At 42.0% G+C, this 17,129-nt stretch overlaps 2 protein-coding genes across 2 annotated transcripts in view; one reads left to right on the forward strand and one right to left on the reverse strand.

Moving 5' to 3' along the window:
- The first annotated feature begins 2,102 nt into the window (after nt 1–2,102).
- Nucleotides 2,103–17,129, forward strand: part of tmem117 (transmembrane protein 117) — a 48,269-nt gene continuing 33,242 nt past the window's right edge. The window contains exons 1-2 of the mRNA XM_008276111.1: nt 2,103–2,583; nt 4,053–4,360. Of these exons, the coding sequence (XP_008274333.1) occupies nt 4,081–4,360 (280 nt within the window). The 5' untranslated portion in view covers nt 2,103–2,583; nt 4,053–4,080. The remainder of the gene's footprint in view (nt 2,584–4,052; nt 4,361–17,129) is intronic.
- Nucleotides 15,305–17,129, reverse strand: part of LOC103353255 (P2Y purinoceptor 1-like) — a 6,280-nt gene continuing 4,455 nt past the window's right edge. The window contains exon 2 of the mRNA XM_008276133.1: nt 15,305–16,305. Coding sequence (XP_008274355.1) covers nt 15,305–16,305 — 1,001 coding nt within the window. The remainder of the gene's footprint in view (nt 16,306–17,129) is intronic.

Genomic DNA, 17,129 nt, shown 5'->3' on the forward strand with positions numbered 1-17,129 from the left:
GTTAAATTAAATCACCTAAAACTAACTGATACAGTTTACTCCATCATGGGAGTACCGGTTGGTTTTCTGGCCTTTCTGTGGCCTTTATTGAACAAGAACTTAAAGGAGACATGAGAGAGTCCTTAAAGAGAGGAAAGGAAAAAAAGAAATGAGTTGAATATTGTTTTTTGTATGCATCATAATATTTATGATTTAAGTATTGGACATTCTTAATGGTATTTTTATGACATGTGGTAGAAGTTTAACAAACCAAAAAAACATTATGAACATTTTCTGTGAGCAGTAGACTACCTAGTTTCAGAATTGTTCCAGTGTGTTATCTATAAGTGCTGACTGATGCCAAAATATGATTCTATTTAACTATAGCTTCTCAGTTGGATCAAGATTAATTCATTCAGTCATCTTTTATTTCCCCATTTTGATTTAGGTCTCTGATCTGTGATAACGGCCAGATTTGCGCCTCTCACTGCGGCAGATCCTATTTGGCGTGAAATCCGGCAACATCTGGAAGCCACCGGGTTTCCTGTCTCGTGTCCCTCCTCCTCGTTAAATAAATAAATAAATGAATAAATTTTATGGCAGCAAAATCATCCCGTCACCAGAGGGAATCTCAGCTCTGCGTCAAGTCCGACACACACACACCGTCAACGTCATGCCGGAAACAAAGTAATCCCCTCTCCAAAATAAAGTGCGTCCTATGCTATTTAAATTTTTTTTTTTTAAATAAAGCACATTATTCATTAAACTCTGTTCAATCAGCAGACTTTAAGTTTTGTACATGTGGCCTCATATTATTTTCAAATATGATGTGCAGAATTCATGGTTGGATCAGTGACTGAGGCAACATTTCCTCCACCATGCTTGTGAAGGTCTTCACCTGAAAAGCTGTCTTTGGCTTGGTACAGATATGTTATTGACTGTTAGTGTGGCAGAAAAACTCTATGCTTCGTCTGTTTAGTGCACATAATTCCAAAAGGTCAGCTCTTTAACTGTTATGTCTTTTTAAACTTTTTTCTGGGCAGTGTGGCCGGCACTGTCAGCTCACAGTGAGAAGGTCCTGGGTTTGAATCTCCTGGTTGAACGCCTTTCTAAGTGAAACTGGCATGTTGTCTGAGTTTTATTCAGGTCCATGCATGGTTGACTATTTCTACATTGGCAATGACTGTGAGTGTGCATGGTCTGTGTTTTAACCACATGGCAGACTGATGACCCGTCCATGGAGTTTCCTGCCCTTCACACAGTATCAGCTGGGAAAGGCTCTGGTGCCCTCACAGGTTCAAGCAGGTATAGCAAATGGATGGATGCAAAGTCTCTTTCCTGACATGCATGTTTTGTATTTATAGTCACATGCACACTAAGAGTTGCAAGACTTACCTGCAGCTCCCATGATGACACTTTCGGATTCTGTTGAAGGAAACAGTACATTTTTGGGGAAGCATTATCATAGTCATTTGAAATCTATGCACTAAAGTAAATATACCTTTTTCTACTAGATGTGTAAATTCTTGTATATATTTGTCTTATTATCTTGTTTTATTTTTTATTGATATTTATTGTATTTTATTCTTTTCTTTCTTTAGTTATTTTACTTTATTTTATTTAATTTTTTAATTTTCCTATTTCTATTATTCGTGCAAACTCCCAGGGCGACACCAACAGCCGAAACCAAATTCCTTGTATGTTGTGTACGTACTTGGCCATTAAAGCTGATTCTGATTCTGTGTAGATGATTTTCCTCACAGGTGAATGATGAAATTTTAAATAATTTGGAGGTTTTTGTTTGTTGTTTTAATTCCCCTGCCAGACTCAGGCATGCACAACTTCACAAGCTCTTTAGATCTTGCCATCATGGCATCACAGACCTCAGTAGCAAAGAAAACACCAGACTGGTTCAGTCTGCCACTCCCCAAGGAGCTTCTAGTTATTGTCCCCTATCGGGATCCCCTGACTTTAATTTGAAGTATGCATAAAAAAATGTTATCAGAAAAGGGACTGCTTGTTGAAAAGCTTTGTAAATATCTACACAAACACACAGATACATATATACAGATATCTATACAGATTTCTCCTTTAGTCTAGTTGAAGTGTTTTAGATCGTGACTGAAACGAAGTCGTGTCGCCTGCTTTTATTTTGAAAGCAGCGAGCAGAAGCCGCATCCGTGCACCGATTCCGACTTGACGCCGCTCAATCAACGTGTTGTCTCCATTGCGTTGCACTGATGCTGTGTGCGCTGCGTGGACCCACATCTCTCCATCCACTCCACAGCAGCCGCAGGAGCGTCCCGCCAACATCCCCGCACAGACCGGCACCGCGCTCAGGCGGAGGACCTCGCAAGGCGAAGCACCGCCCGGCTTGAGCTAGCCCGCCCGGCGCATGGACGCTCCGGCACAATGGCAGAGGATGTGGGGGTGCCTCTGTCGTCCAACAACAACAGGTCGCATGGATAATCCCTCTACAACCCTCTCGTATCATCTCGGGATGCTTTAGAGCGCCGCCGTCGGCTGGATGAGGCAGGAGAGCTGCGCGGGAGCGGGGCTCGTCGTCCTGGCCGTCGACTGAAGAGGAAACACGGCGTGGAGCAGGTGCGTTCACGGTGATGCTCGTCTGCCGCACACGCACGCATGACACCGCCGTGCAGCCAGGTAGGAGTTTGCACGAAATTTTCCGGGCCGTCCCGCATCTCTCGCTGGGTGCACCGACATTTAAGTTGTGTAATCGGATCATTCCGGTCAAGCTTGTTGTGTTATCTGGGAGATATGTGGGGTCGGCGATGTGACATTTGGCGTCATCACTGTTGTGACATTACAGGGGATGTGTGTGTGTGTGTGGTCACAGACCTCTGCTCTTTGCACGGTAGTCCATTCAGAGGTTGCCAGATCTGGCACGAATTGAAGGGGCCATTCAATGTTGCACTTAGTTTGCATCCAGTCAGTCCAAATGTATTTTTTATGGTTCAGAGGGAGTTTGCATGATGCACCCTGCAGGAGGATGATTAATGCAAATCTTGAAACATCAAATGTAGTTTTTACTGCATTTCCACCCTCACAGCCCACTACCATATTGCATGTCTAAAGCTGCTGTGCTCTTGTTTGCATGTTCTCCCACTCAGGGACTCTGCTGGCCTCAGGTCCCCTCTCACAGTGACCCCTCCCTCCTCATGCTCAGGAAGGAGGGACGGAAGAGAGAGTTGTGCATGTTACCTGGATGAGCCTCTGGTACTGCACTGATCAGCTCAGTATGAAAAAGACAAACATGATGCTGGTGAAATTGAATATCCACATGGGTGTTCCCACTGTGGCAGCTCTATTTCTGAAGCCATTCCATCAATCCAAATTAGCACTGTGGTGTATTTTTAGGAAACTGTGTCAGAGCAGGGGAACTGTGTTTGGGAAGTTCAGTCGGAGAACTGCCGCGAAGCCATTCAGAGCTGAGTTCATGGGTGAATAGTAATTGTGGACTTTAAAAAAAAAAAAAAAATACAGAGGGGCGGACATGTCGGGAAGTTACTCAAGCGCTTCTTGGCAGGTGTTCCTGAGCAAAGCCTCGACGTAATGCTGCCACAGTTTTATTTTTTTTTTTGGAGGGGAACACAGAGCAGACAGGCTGAGGGGGGGATAAGCCTTTAAAAGCCAGCGATTCAAAGCTTATAGAGTTCTAGCATTTCAAGATTCCACCTCATCCAGGTATGACACTTGTTTCAGTGACTCTTGAGGAAAGTTTGTTGTTAACTGTGAACTTGATAAATCAACTTTCACCAACTTGTTTTCAAGCTGCTCAGAAGTCAGATCAGGACTTTGTGTCATGTTTATGTGATGATCTTAACATCAATGGTACATTTTTGTGTCCACACGTGTGCTGCTTACAGTCAGAGTTTGTCTGAACTGAGCATAATCCCAATCCACAGCAAACCCCGGTGATATTCCTACCACTAATCTGAGTCTAAGGGATGTTTTCACTCTAATCTGCCCTGCTGATTTGAGTGTAATGTAATCTGACTGAAAGAAGCACTTTCCCCTCTCTCTCTCTCTTTTTTCCCCCCTCTGACTCTCAGGTGTAGCGTGGCTGGGGGGCTCAGCAGGATGGAAATAGATGCCCGTTTTCGCTACTATTTTCAGCACCCGTGGTCACGTCTCATCGTGGCATACCTCGTCACGTTCTTCAACTTCCTCATCTTCGCCGAGGACCCCGTCTCCCACAGTCAGACGGAGGCCCATATGATCGTGGTGGGCAACTGCTTCTCCTTCCTTTTCAACAAGTACCCGGGCCTCGGGTGGAACATCCTGAAAGTAATATGCTGGATACTGGCCATTATCACTGGCCTGTTAGCCGGGAAGTTTATATTCCACCGCCAGCTCTTTGGTAAGTCATGCGCACTATAATGCAGTGGAATGTGCAGAGTAATGGCTCTGCTATGGGAGGGAAACTTCCTCCTGGGTCATTCTTGTTGTGGCTATTCATCAGCGAGAAGCACCTTTTACACTCATCCACCATTTTTCTTTTGCGAGTAATTAAAAAGATTATTTTATATCTCCACCGTCAGTTGTCATCTTTGTATCTGCACTCCCTTCTTCTCAATATCATTAGATCTGGGTCAGTATGTATGTAGAAGTATTTTGTGTTGTTATCACACTCAGAACTACTCAACAGATTAATGTTTACCACAGGCACATGCCTCACCAGCACACGTAAATGATAGCATTAGAAGAGCACTGAGCAGATTCAGTGTTGCTCTGCTGCAGTAGATTCATAGTGGGCAGCCACAAAAAAAAAAAAAAAAAACAGAACCAGAGGTATGGGCTTTTTAAAATTTTTTTTCTTCCTCATCAAAACCTGCCACCAACATTCCAAACATGACATCCGGTAGTGGTTTGAAGATAAAAGACAAATATTGTGTAGGCCATAGATACAAGCTGCCTCTCTGCGGTGTTTTCTGGTGTCTGGGATGATGGCAGCAGATCATTTGGGTTCTGTGTTTTCTAGGGTGGGGCCTCTGTTGATCAGGCTTTTGATGCTCCATCAGGCTGAGATCTGGGGAGTTTGTGGACTGGGTCAACAATCTGGAGCAGTTTTTGCAGTTTAGTAGGGCGTATTGTCCTGCTAGGGAACGTCGGTTTCACAAAGAGGTTGTGGTTGGTCTGCAACATGTTTGGGTGGTTGAGGAATGTCCACATGAATGCAGGACCCAAGGGTTCCCAGCAGAACATGCATGTATGGTCACGAGATGATGAATTTTCTACACTTTCTACAATGTTGTGGCTGATCAACGTTTACTATATGTTCTAAAATGGGCAGTTGTTAAGCTAGATAAAGCTCACAGCATAGTAAAGCTGCAAAAAACTGCCCTATTAGATATTGTCAAAACTAACTAAATGATCGAATTTAAAATGTTGCTGCATATGTGCCTGTGGTTGAAGCATTGATTCCATTGAAATAGAAAGTGAAATCCTTAACTATGAGGTGGTGTTTTCCTGGATATTGCTGCTTTGTTGTTTTTGCACTGTGAAATTCTGATGTCAGGGAAAACAACATAGGAGAGCTTCTTCACCAAAACCAATAAAACATAACTGAAACAAGAGAGAGAAATCAACACTCGAGATATGCACACGTAAGTTAAATGGTGAGGATAAGTGATTAAAGCTTTTTTTTGCACATCGTGGTTTTTAGCATGTTGTCACTACATTGATGTCTGGTGATTCCAGTATGTTAGTAATGGAGGCCCGAGCTGTTTTTTCATCTTCACACGTACACTCTTCAGCCACAGCCAATGCTGACTGTGACATTTTTTAGACTTTCTGCAGCTCCCTCTGGAGCCACAAAAGGCTTCATATAGCTTTTTTTGCTCAGATGCAGTAGTTGTCCCCAAGACCTGTAAACAGACTTTGATGCATAAAATTACATTTAGGTGTGTCGAGGGGATTGTTTGTGTCTTACAGGGAATTTAGACAAGCACAGAGTCACTGCTTTCTCTGCAATGATGAGTCAAAATGTGTGACGTTTAAAGTGGCCAGCCATGTCAGTGTGATATATAATATGCAATATGAAGACTCTGATACACCTACATGGAATCTATCATTTATTAAAGTTATTAATTACCTCATGCTTTCCCTGCCGACATGTTATATGACAGGTCGAGAACCTGTGCAGCGCCACATCCATCACTTCCATATGCTACATATTTTAATCAGTACTCACACCGCCTACTTCCTTCACCTCCATGATACATTTCCTCTTCTTTTTCACCCACTTGCCATTTTTCTCATCTCTTCTTATGACCTCAGACGTTTTCTTCCTGCCCCACTGTTGCCAGCTTGACTACCTCTGTTTCACTCCCTACCCCACAAAGGCCAGTCTCATCAGCCCTTCACTTGTTTAAGCTGCACAGCAGTTGGTTGTGCTTCCTAATGAACGCACATATTTAATTTCCTACTCACTTAGTACCGGATATTACTGGCCACCCTGGTACGTCTTCTTAGGATGAACCATTAATGCCCATAATTGGAGGGCACAGAGTGGTAAAGGGAGCACCGAGTGATCTTCTCTGAGTATAAATAGAAAGGCAAGCGTGCATGGTGACATGATACTTTCTGCAAATTCAGAATTGCTGCTAAGAGGGGGAAGTGGACTGTGAGGAATATGGCTTTTCTGTCCATAGTGGACTGTTAGTAGATCTAATAATACCAGCTATTCTCAAGTTTCAGTCGTTTAATTGAATTGAGTGTTTCCCTGCTTGAGATCTGTGACAGTGTTTGTCTTTCTCTGGGTCAAGGCCACACATTAGCCTGCTTGATCATGTGTGCTGACGGAGTCCTCGGAGAATTCTCAGATTAGAATTTGATATGCTTTAAATAATACGAGCCTTCAAATTCAATAGGTTGTCATTTTTTATACAGATAAGGTAGAGCTGCCTACATTGTCTTGATATCCAAACGTAACGTCGTATTAACATTCCCATGATCAAAAAAAGATAAACTCTACCAGCTGGCTGACATGGCCTATAGTGTTATCTAGCCACAGGGATGATTTTGGTTTGATATTTCAGGAAAGGTATTGAGAGTTGAATTTAGAATAGAAAAGAGCAATACCAGTCTTGTATCTGTTCCATACATATACAGCTAAAACCATTGGCTGGTTAGTTTAGCTTTGTCCGTCTACCACATTCCCCCTAAAAGCACCTCTAAATCATATTCATAACACACTGTATCTGTTTGGTTTAAACCATACTTCAACAAATACAAGTTTTGCCTTTCTATAGAGTCAGGTAAACAGAATTTTATTTATGGAAAAATCTGTAGTTCAAGACAGCATAAAAAAATTGTACAACAACTTTTCTTTCCAGAGTTCCTTCTTATTTCTTCAGTAGGAAGTAGTTCTGATGCATACCTTTCATCATGAGGCCTCTAACTTATGCAAAGCAACCAGGACAGAGAGTTGTTGTGCAGAGAGTCTAATAACTCAAAACAAATAGAACCATAACTATATGCATGACAAGTCCCAGCAGAGCTCGGAGAGGAACTGTTTTTTTGTAATTTGCATTTGCGTGCATCATTTTAATGCCCGACTTGGCAAAAACGGAGCACGTCTTTTTTTTCACTGATACAGTGTAAGCCTTAGAAGTTTAATGTATTACTGCACCAGCATTTTCTCATTTGCATGACTCATAATAGTAAAGTAGGTGCTTCATCACATGCACTTCTGTCAGCTCTCAGTCAGGTTCTACACTGAGACCCGGTGTATGTGGTTCAGGAGGACGGCAAGAGTGCAGCTCATCCTGCAGCCAGGTACGACTAATGGACTTCAACAAGCCTGCGAGCAGATGGTTTGTGCCTCTGTGCGTGGGCGTGTGTGTTTGTAAGTGTGAGAGAGCGAAGATATTTTGTGTGTACATGCGTGAATGCGTGTTTGAGTATGTGTCAGTGAACAGGTCGGTGTGGCTGTGTTTGTACTGTGAGAGCTGAGAGTGCGAGAAAGGAGAGACGGAGCGAACGTACACTGAAAGAGATAGAGATAGAGAGAGAGAGAGAGAGGGAGGCTGATGTTGTGAGTTGGAGAGGCAGGATGTGTCCTGCACAACATTTCAGCAGAGCGGTTATGTAATCACAAACCCAGGTAGGGCACAAGATCTGCACTATACAACCAGGCCCACTGTAAAATCTATCATCTATTATAGATCTGTCACACAGGCCCACATGCTACACAATATGATGTCTCCACTAAAGCACTGCAGATCTCTATCTGTTACACTGATATGTAGGTAGGCAGTGGGAAAACCTCTGGGTGGAAACAGTCCATGTGGGTTTGAATTTCTTTGAAAAAGGCACTTTAGAGTCACAAACTGCGGCAGTAGTCACATTAGGAAACTGTAGCATCTACAGACTTGTGCTGTCTGCAAATGCAGGGTTAACTTTATATATATTTGTTGCAAACCTGAAGCCGACATTGTTTTTCAGAGGTGACACATCCTCCGCATCATTTATCATTTATGATGGCTTAGAAAAATCTGCACATTTTGCTGTAAATTACTCCTCCTCCTCCTCCTGCTTTCAGCCACAATATGCAATTCCCCCCCTCCCAAAAAAACCCCACACAAAATCAGTTGCTGCATAGCAGTATCTCTGTAATGTGATTTAGTCCTGTTGCTCTATAGGATAGGCAGAAGTACACCACATTGTTTTCCCTTTGCCCCTGTGTGAGGAAAATAAATAAAGTCTCCATGATGAACAACTTGTGACAGATTTAAGACTACATTTGAGGTTCAAGGAACAACCTATGCTGCTCTGTTCAGCCACTCAAGGCTATGTGTGCTCTCTAATCGAGTGGGTGGTAGCCAATGACTTCTGGTCATTCAGAGGAAGACTGGCTGTCATTATGCATTTGTATTAAATCTTAGGTCACACTGGGTTTGTGAGCTGTCTATTTCAGTTTCAGTGTTGGTTTGGTTACATCCAGCCATGGATCAGATGAAGGCATCTTTCTGAATTTTAAGACATCTTTGTGCCAATCATGGTCAAGTACTTGGCAGGAGGTTGCAGCTATTTTCACCTAAATAGGATTAGTAAACAAGATTTTGAAGAAAAATATGTGTTACTCTGTCACTTTTAATCAATGTTCTTGCATGTAAACACCATTTAATTGTACCACATGAGAGTTGTATTAAAAATTCTTCTGAATCTGAGAGTGAGGCTGTAAGACAGTCAATATTTCATCAGTAAAAACACCACTTTCTCCTGCACAAACACAAATATGCACTCACTCAGACTCAGAAAACTAAAAAGCAGTGATGGATTTTTTTGGAAAAATTTGAAAAAGTCCTACATTTTGCTGGATAATATCAGTTTATTCCTTAGTGTAGGGGAGGTGACACTGAAGGGTGCTGACACCTCAGCTGTCAACACAATTTGAGCACTACAGCTTGAAGGATGTGGAGATAGAAAAGTGGAGATTTTGGGTGGCTGTAGCTCAGGTGGTAGAGCAGGTTGTTCACTAATCCCTGCGTTGGTGGTTCAATCCTCGGCCCCTTCACCTGCTGAGGTGTCTTTGGGCAAGACAACGAAGCTCAAGCTGCTCTTAATGGCAATTGTACTGCTATTGGTGTGTAAATGGATAAATGAGAAACATTTTAAAGCACTTTAAGGAAGAAACTAGCTGAGTGCAGAAGATTTACTATAGATGAAGAAAACTGAAAACCATATCTAACTTGTGTAGCACCTTAAAGATATTTTAGCAAATGTGCATTTTTGCTTTCATGCTGAAATGTAGATGAGATGATTGATACCACTCACAAGTGATTGTTAAATTTTAGACTAATTATTGCAGATGGTTCACTTAGATCAGTATAAACACAGGAAACAGCTGACCAGACTCTGGTTGAGAGTAAAAAAATAACAAACAAAAACCTAACAGCACCTCTAAAACCCTTTAATCAACCCTCTGAACCCCAAAGCCTGCTGGTGGGCTCGATGTGCATGTTGTCTTTATAAAATAGCCCAAATCACACCATATATCAGAGTCTGAAACTGTAGAATGGAAAAGAAAGAAAGAATCTTCATATTCTCAACTTTCCGACTGTCATCATATCTAAGCTTGAAATTATTATTACATTTAAATCATTTTATTGTAGGTCTCATTTAACAATTCACCAAAATGTAATAATTTGCATCACATTCTGTGAAAACTAAAAATGCTGTGCTCTTCAGTACTAGCTAGGAATCCATTAGTGGCTCAGCTGTGACGAACAGTTATGTGAAAGAAATTCAGTGATTACCCAGAGTAGATAGAAGACAAGTATGGAGAGAAATTAAAAATCTAAGTAGTAAATATGTGTCGTAAGTAGAGTCGTCATTTTAGAGACGCTTGGGAAAATGTTGCACGTTGATTCCATTTTTAAAAAAAAACTTTTAAAATAGGTCGTCAAAGAAATTCAACGTTAATTTTTAATGCTTTATGACATTATAACCTTTTTATATTGCATGGAAAACATATTTAGGTTGTGTTTACTTCTAACCATGGTTGTCAAGTTTCCATAGAGGTGGGCGACTGTTTATTGTTGTGGAAACTGAACCCACAATGAGGAAAAATGTGACAGTAGCAAAAAAACAAAACAAAACACAAAAAAACTAACAACTTGACAAAACAGGCAGAAACTGCTCAGGATTCAAATGGTTATCCACTAAATTCTTATGTTTTTAGTCTTATTGTGGTGCCATTTTTTGTGAAAAAGCAGGTATTTTTGCTTTGTACCAAACTGAACCATCAGTTCAGTCAAATAAAACAGCTTTCAGCATCAAGTTATGTAATATTTATAACAACTGCCTCATACACAGGTTTTCTTCCCACAGTGATGCAGCATCACGGCATTAAATCTTTATATCTTAGACCTACCTTTGTAGCAAATGACTCTCACTTCCCATCTCCATAATGTCAAACGTGTAACTGCTTCTCATTTCACTCCCTCATGCTACCTAAGTCCCCAAATTAACATAATGTATTCACCTCACTCTCTCTCTCTCTCTCTCTCTCTCTCGCTCCCTCTCCAAGGCTTTGCGAATTCTAAAAGGTAAATTGAAGGGTAATTTCGAGTCATGTGGAGCGCTGTCCTAACCGGATTAGACCCTGATTTGCATGTTATTATGGACGCTTACATTCAATACACCCCTGACCGCTTTTCTCTGCTCGGATAAGTGATTTGAGACTTCAGATGCACCGGAGAAGGTGACAGTAACGTGAAAACCCGCTTCTGCTGATCACAGACCTGTTAAGACTATTGGATGTTGTGGTGAGCTTTGTGCATATGTGTGTTAGTGTGAGGTATGGCGTGGTTGCTCTGTTGCTGGAGTGCCTCTCCATTCTGCCCTCCCTCTCTCCCTCCCTCTCTCTCTCTCTGGTCTTGATGATTGTAGCCTGCAGGATGCCATCTGGGTTCTGTCATATGTTGTTACTGTGGCAAGCAAAGGCTGAGATGGCTTATGTACAGCCCTGTGTGGCTGCGGGTCAAAGTGGAGTGACTGTGTTTGTAGGAGTGAATGTGTGGGTTAGCAAGATAGGAGGCTTTGTGCATTGTGTGTGCGTGTACGTGTGTGCGTGTGCGTGCGTGACTATGGGATATTTCATTGTCCGTGCGTGTTTGTCTCTGAGAGGATGTGTTGCAGTCGAGGGTGAATTAATGTCTCTGCATCTGTTCATGCTAGTGCTGAAACTGCTTTCCTGACAATTTATTATCGGGATGTCATTCCGCAATAGCTATATTAATAATTATGGATTGTTAAATGCACCAATCAAGTTAAAGGTTTGTTTTCACTGTAAGTAAAATTAACATGTTCCTGCTAAGGGATGTCAACAAAATGAACACTTTAAAGTCAGGGTGGGATCAAATGTCGATATGGACAATATCGTATCACTTTGTTTTGTGATTGATACACTGGCTATTTAGAAATGAAATGAACAGAAGTTAATTAACTTGTGCTGAAGAAATAGTAAAATGTCAAACAGCAGGGCAAAGCAAATCAGAGAGATAATGAAATTAATTGGCATATTAATAAAATGCATTAATAGTGACACTGCACACACTGGCACCAGAGCTCAGCATCATTTCTGCTTTTTTGTCAGATGTCGTGTTGTATCATAGTTTATTGTCTTGCAAGGCACTGAGTGTCGCAGAATTGCTGTATAGTGATACCATCTTTCTTGTGGGAAGCCTGTTGTGATCATGAATGACACAACTCTGAATATGTCACCTTGAGCTTTAGGATATAGACGTTGCCCCGAGAGGTGCAGAGAATGATTATTGCAGTTCCCCTCCAGGTTTTAGTGTCTCTGAGCTGATTGTTTTGATTTACAGCCTTCAACTTTACTGCTTGGGTCCATCCCAGCACTCGCATCAACAATGACACTCCGGTAGACTCACTGTGCTCTACGTGCACATAACGGCAGTCACTAAATTAGCGAAAAGCTTTTGTTACAGTTGAGCACGTAGCGGCTCAAAATACAACACAGACTATTTCCTCAGGATATGATGGACAAAGATATGCACTATTGGTGCTCAGTGTCTGCTAGATGAGGACATTTTCAAATGTTTTCTCGTAAGCTCACGTTACCACTTTCTTAAGGTGATGGATGACATCTGACTGTGGTGTTTGCAGCTTGTTATGCTGCCCCCAAGTGGTCAAAATATCAACTAATGTCGCGTGAAGTGCCATTTGGCTTTAAACAAAGCAGAACCTTAAAATTGTTCTGAAATATTTTATATACCTGCAGATCATTTTTCATTGTCTCAGACCCATAATCAAGGATGGATCAGACAAGTGTATGCACAGCGGACAGGAAGACAAAGACACAGAGCAATAATGACAAGGGCTAGCAAACAAAGGAAACCAGCCAAAAGAAAATTGCTTATTTACTTGAAATGTATGACTCCTTTGGTCTGGAGCCAAGCCATAAATAACAAAATGAAATGATCTACTAAGCCGCTTACTGGAACAGGTACAGTATTACAGTGACCCAGTAGCCAGCTCTCTGTGTCTGGGCTTTTCTTGCTGCAATCTCCCTGCGGAGGGAGTTCTGTTGTCACTTCCCACCTCTGATTTATTATCCAGACTCTCACTTACAGAGCAGTCCAGCTCTGGGGACACTAGTCGCCATACTCATGGCTATTTCCAACCAACAACCCCCTCTCCCTCCACCCTGGCCTGCAGTGATGCTGCAGCCCAGCAAAGACGTGATGTGATGAATGGGGATGCTAAGGTTTACATGCAGGCTAAGATCCAGACAGAGATGAAGCTCAGGCTCTCTGCACTCTTGGTTTTCTTTTAGGGAGGATGCTCATTAGGATCCCGAAGGAGGGCATGATTGTTGTTCTGGTGCTTGAAATCAAAGCAGGATACAGAGGAGCTGTATACTGAAACTGAACCCTAAAATAGATGAAAGCGCATCAATGTGCACGTAGTGTGTGTGAATGGATGACTTGAATGCAGAGCAGTGATTATGATGAAAAGGTTGGACTACCTGGAATCAATTGGGGATACAATGATATCACTTGTTGTGTGACCAAACATGAGCTGTGTTTAGGTTTCTCAAGGGCAGGTGTTCATTTGTTTCATTGTTCTTTTTGAACACATTTTCCATTGTCAGCGTCCAGTTCACGGGCCAACAGTCAAAAATATTTGAACAGGAAGATGATAAGACTGTATCAGGGATTACTCCCACCATCACTGCAAATAATTAGCAGGACTCATCTGTGCTTTTCTGTAGCGATGCAGGTGACAGGAGGTAAAAAGAAGTCAAACCTTAACTTCACACACTGTATATAAATGGATGACAGTTTCAGGTAAAAATGGCATGAATTGTGTTAGGGATGGTGTTGGGCCACCTTAAGCTGCTAGAACACCTTTGATGCTTATTTTGACAAAATCTTAAGACGTTAAAATTCTGGAGATATGAACGCCTGTGAAGGCTATAACATATTAACCACATTATTTTCATACCGATGAAACCACTTCGTGTGCCTTGTATGGAAGTGGCCTCGTTTATTAAATGTCCGTAACCCTTTCTTCATGTTTTTTTCTGACTGATTTGTCACCTGCCTGTTTGTTATTGAACAAATCAGTACATTGGAACACAGCTTACTGGCATACTGAGGCTAAACGATATGCAATATATATATATACACACACACAATTGAAAGTTTACATACACTGTATAAAAATACATAAAACCTTTTTTTTGTGGTCTACAATTTTCTTCCTGATATCTTGGCTGATTTCTTTAGATTTTCTCATGTTGTCACAAAAGGAAGCAGTGTGTCCGAGTTGTGCCTTAAAATACATCCACAGGTGTGCCTCCAATTAACTCAAATGTTGTCAATTGACCAGTCAAAAGCTTCCAAAGCCATGACATCATCATCTGGGCTTTCCCAAATAGTTTGAAGGCATAGTAATGTTAGTGTATGTAAACTTCTGACTTTGAAGAAAGTAATTTTAAAAAAATACTCTCGTTATTCTGCAATTTAGCAAATAGAAATAATTTTGGTAATCCTGCCTGACCTAAAACAGGAAACGTTTAGTCACATTCAATGTCAGACAGTGGTGTTATGTGTCTTTTTATACAATGTATGTAAACTTCTGGTTTCAGCTGTATATAGTAATTATACTGACAAGTTGATATGAGTCATGATTTGAGTGTGAATGGTAATCTTCACATCACCAAAATATAAGAATAATGATTTCTGTTGTGTCTGTACCAAAGAAGCATTTTCCTCTATGTCAGAGAAATATGATTTCTAAACTGGGGAATCTCTATTGTTCCATAATGCTTCATTTAATGGTATGTTGTGACATATTTTTACCTGTGTGAAATCATTGCAGCTGTTGCGATTTAGATTCTGTATGATTTATACTTTTGAGGATTTGGTGTTTTCATGGTTTTGGTCTGTTGGACAGTTACAACTACATCTGAATGTTGGGCTCTGGAAGCTTCAGTTAGAACAGGTACAGCTGTAAAGCACAGATAAAGATAAAACCAGCGCTGAATGCTGATCATTACTGTTTGATAAGGAAAAGTTTAATGACGGCAAGTCTACTTTGAATTTTATAATAAAATGTAAAACAGGCACTGATGTGGTTTTACTTTGGTGTTGCAGGCATCACAATTGGCCAGCCACAGTGGTGTCTTTTTTCGTTTCTGTTCAACAGAACAGAGCAACAGACTTTAGGCCAAGGTAAATGTACCATTAACATCTGCTACTAGCACACAGGTAGGAGTGATACAACCAAGGTCATTTAAAGTAACTTGCCAAAACTTCATGCGTTGGATTCAGTCATTAATTACCCCAACCCTCCTGCTGGCTCTGCAGCACAGCCTCCTGTATCGGTCTCTTTTAAAGGCTAGCAGCTTTTTCTGGAACTGCTCACCAGCCACAATATACAGCAGTGGGTCCAGGCAGCTGCTTAAAGTACACATGGCTTCAAAAAACTCATAGGTGCCATAAAGGATATTGGTGTTAGAGGGTGTCACCAGGTTATAGATCCTCATGATCACCAGAGTGATGACCATGACGTGGTAAGGCACAAAGGAGATCGCAAAGACGAATATGGCAGCGGTGATGAGCTGCAGTGGCTTCCCTCCTGCTCGCTGGGCTCCTCTGGTTCTGCTACCTCTTGGGAGACGCCTCAAAACACGAACTGTCATGACGTAAAAAGTCAGCATGACACTGAATGGTAGCAGGAAGCCTAGTACTGTTCGGATAATGGTGAACGTCTTGATGTAGAGAAACGGACCCTTGATGTGGTCCATGCACACAGTGACGTTTTCTGAGCGCCGGATAACAAACGTTACAAATAAGTCAGGAATGGAGGTCACGATGAGTGCGACCCATGCGCACACCGAGCACAGCTTGGCTTTACCCACGTTCCACCAGCGGAGGGAGCTGATGGGGTGCACTGTCCCAATGTAGCGGTCGAAACTGATGAGGGTGAGGAAGAGTATGCTGCCGTATATGTTGATGTTGAAGGAGATCTTTTTGAACTGACAGAAGACCTGTACGTCTGTGGGTAATGTCGTCTTGAAGACAAAGTAGAGGCTGAAAGGCAGGGTGAGGATCCAGGCTGAGTCGCACAGAGCCAGGTTTAACAAGAAAACATTGCTGGTACTTGAGGCTTTTCTGTAGCAGAAGTAGTTGATTAGCACTGCCACATTTCCCAGGATGCCCACAGGAAGAGTGAAAGTGACGAGCGCCAGCAGGGTGTAGCAGTACCACTTGCCGATGTCAAAGGGGCTGAAGAATGTTGTCTGATTCTGGAACTCCAGGGGTGCCTCTGGGATTTAAAGACAGGAGGCTGAGTTAGTTTCACTACAGTATTATTCTAATACATTATGAAAAACAAATGGGTACTCCAGAGTTTTACAATTGAAATTTAGGAGACTTACAGGAGCCACGTTGGGTAAAGCTCCAGATACCCTGGAGTTTGTTAAATGCAGCTCGATAGTCCTTATGTTTCAAATGCTAACTTCCAGTTTGTAATACGAGCTTTCCGTTAAAGAAATAGTTGGACATCAGTGGGACTCTTGCTGAGAAGATGGATACCACTCTCAAGTCAGTCCATTCAGCATGAAGCTGGATCAGGCTAGCTCCACACGGTCAGCTTGGCTCAGCATGACGATTAGTCTGGCTCTGTCTAAGGGTAACAAAGTCTACCAACACTTCTACAGTTGATTGATTAATGTTCAATCTAGGCTTTGGCGAAAAAACAATAGCAATATGTACTACTGATAGACATTTTGTGAAGAGCAATAAGAAACTTGTTCGATAAAATGTTTGATAGTGTCACTTTAATGCATTTGCTGCAAAAAAACAAAGTTTTGTTGCATGAACAAACCCAGCCTGTAATACTTTGATAGTGGAGCACATTCACCCTCTCTTGATCTCACTGTGGCTTCTTTTTAGTTCTCCTGAGCTGTGCTAGTCTGTTGCCTCCTGGGCTTCCTGTCACCCTTGTCCACAGACTGACCCTGGTGGAGGCTGCAGCAGTTGGAGAGTGGTCATTGCCCTTGATAGTCAGACTTGGTGGGTTAAAACCATCCACTACCTTCTGTCCCACGCTAACTCCAGCTAAGTAATGCACTCCCAACGTCCTGCTCC

The sequence above is a fragment of the Stegastes partitus genome, unplaced genomic scaffold (assembly GCF_000690725.1).
Source record: "Stegastes partitus isolate 25-593 unplaced genomic scaffold, Stegastes_partitus-1.0.2 Scaffold65, whole genome shotgun sequence".
Taxonomy (NCBI): domain Eukaryota; kingdom Metazoa; phylum Chordata; class Actinopteri; family Pomacentridae; genus Stegastes; species Stegastes partitus.